This window comes from Poecilia reticulata, unplaced genomic scaffold (assembly GCF_000633615.1).
Source record: "Poecilia reticulata strain Guanapo unplaced genomic scaffold, Guppy_female_1.0+MT scaffold_461, whole genome shotgun sequence".
Taxonomy (NCBI): Eukaryota; Metazoa; Chordata; class Actinopteri; order Cyprinodontiformes; family Poeciliidae; genus Poecilia; species Poecilia reticulata.
In genome coordinates this window covers 14321-15834 of record NW_007615223.1, presented here as the reverse complement: position 1 = coordinate 15834, position 1514 = coordinate 14321, and the positions used below count along the sequence as shown (strand labels likewise).

At 38.3% G+C, this 1514-nt stretch overlaps 1 protein-coding gene across 1 annotated transcript in view; it reads left to right on the top strand.

Moving 5' to 3' along the window:
• Nucleotides 1-15: 15 nt before the first annotated feature.
• LOC103461018 (sodium-independent sulfate anion transporter-like) overlaps nt 16-1514 on the top strand; it is a gene marked incomplete at its 5' end in the record, with an annotated part of 5175 nt that continues 3676 nt past the window's right edge. Inside the window, 2 exons of the mRNA XM_008403336.1 lie at nt 16-105; nt 1360-1509. Of these exons, the coding sequence (XP_008401558.1) occupies nt 16-105; nt 1360-1509 (240 nt within the window). The remainder of the gene's footprint in view (nt 106-1359; nt 1510-1514) is intronic.

Sequence of the window (1514 nt, the reverse complement as noted above, 5' to 3'; positions counted from 1 at the left end):
AATTCATTGTTTTCCTCAGGATTCCTGCTGGACTTCATCTCTTATCCTGTAATAAAAGGCTTCACCTGCGCTGCTGCGGTCACCATCGGCTTCGGCCAGGTCAAAGTGAGGCTACACACACACACACACAGACACACACACACGCTGTGAAACAGCAACACACTTCTTCGTGCTGTGTGATCTCAGTGTTCAATCGGCATAATTATCAAAGTGTTGAAGATCATGTTTTTGAACAGAATGCATAAACAAATTGCTCAGTTTTAGTAACTGAGAAATTTTGTTCATTCAATATTATTTGCTATTTTTAATAGAATTGAAGTTAAAATGATATGATCTCARTTCAATAGTGTTTTCCACAGATGTGATCATGACCTCTTTCACAGGAGAGCCAATCTGTTGGATCATGTCAGTATTCAGAAAGTGGTTTGGCATCGCCTTGCTGAAACCACCTGTGATATCCTGATAGCTGTGTGTGCGACTCTAAAGCTGTCGTCACACGATACAGGAACTGTTTTTTAATCAGCGTCAGAATGAGAAAGCTTTTTGTTGTCATAACGACTCCGCACAACCAAAAGCTGTTTGAATTAACGCTGACAAATRACAGCAAAAACAAAATGTTGAACAACACGGCACTGAGGAGGAGCAAAAAGAGCCGTTGCAATAACATCTGTCAGAAAATTGGTTATATTTTTGTTTATTGCAATGCCTGCTTCATCTCTCTGGGCTGCAGAAGGATGGTGTCTGTCTGCAACGAGTTTAAACCAGAGTGTTTATATTCTCTGTGGTTTTTAAATTATTTTGGCAAAACTTTGATGCAGATTTGAGTTTAGGGCCAAATTTTAATTTATTTTAATTACTTTTTAAATAAACTAAACAGAGCATTTTGGGCACTTTTCTGCTGTAAACGCTTATTCAACATGCATTTGTCGAATACACTATCAAGTAGGTTTGAATTTATTTTTGTCCTTTTTTTGTTCATAGAAAAATGTTTTATCATTTTCCATGAAGTGAAAATATTTCTTCATGTTCTGTTATTTGAGCAATTTGCATATACTGACAAAATTCAACGTTTTTTGTGTGTGGGAGTGGTTCTGCTAACTTTCTGCTAAAAAACACAAAAAACAAACACTTTAATTACTAAACTTTCACTTAAGGGCATTTAGAGCCTTGAATATKTGCTATAAGATTATATAGAATGTATGTCTGTGTATGTATATAAAATGTATGAAATAAAACTTCATGTTGGTGCAAAGCATGAATGTTCAAACTCATTGTTGGGTTTATTATGCTGCTGAACTGGTTTAAGCTCCTTTGGTTTACGTGTGTGATGTGGGAGGTTAAACTGGTTCCCGTTTGCAGAACATTCTGGGAATCCRGGATGTCCCCCACCAGTTCTTCCTGGAGGTTTACTACACCTTCCACAAGATCCCAGAGGCCAGAGTGGGCGACGTGGTCCTGGGCCTGGTTTGTCTCGCTCTGCTGATCGCACTGATGTTCATCAAGTCACATCCGGG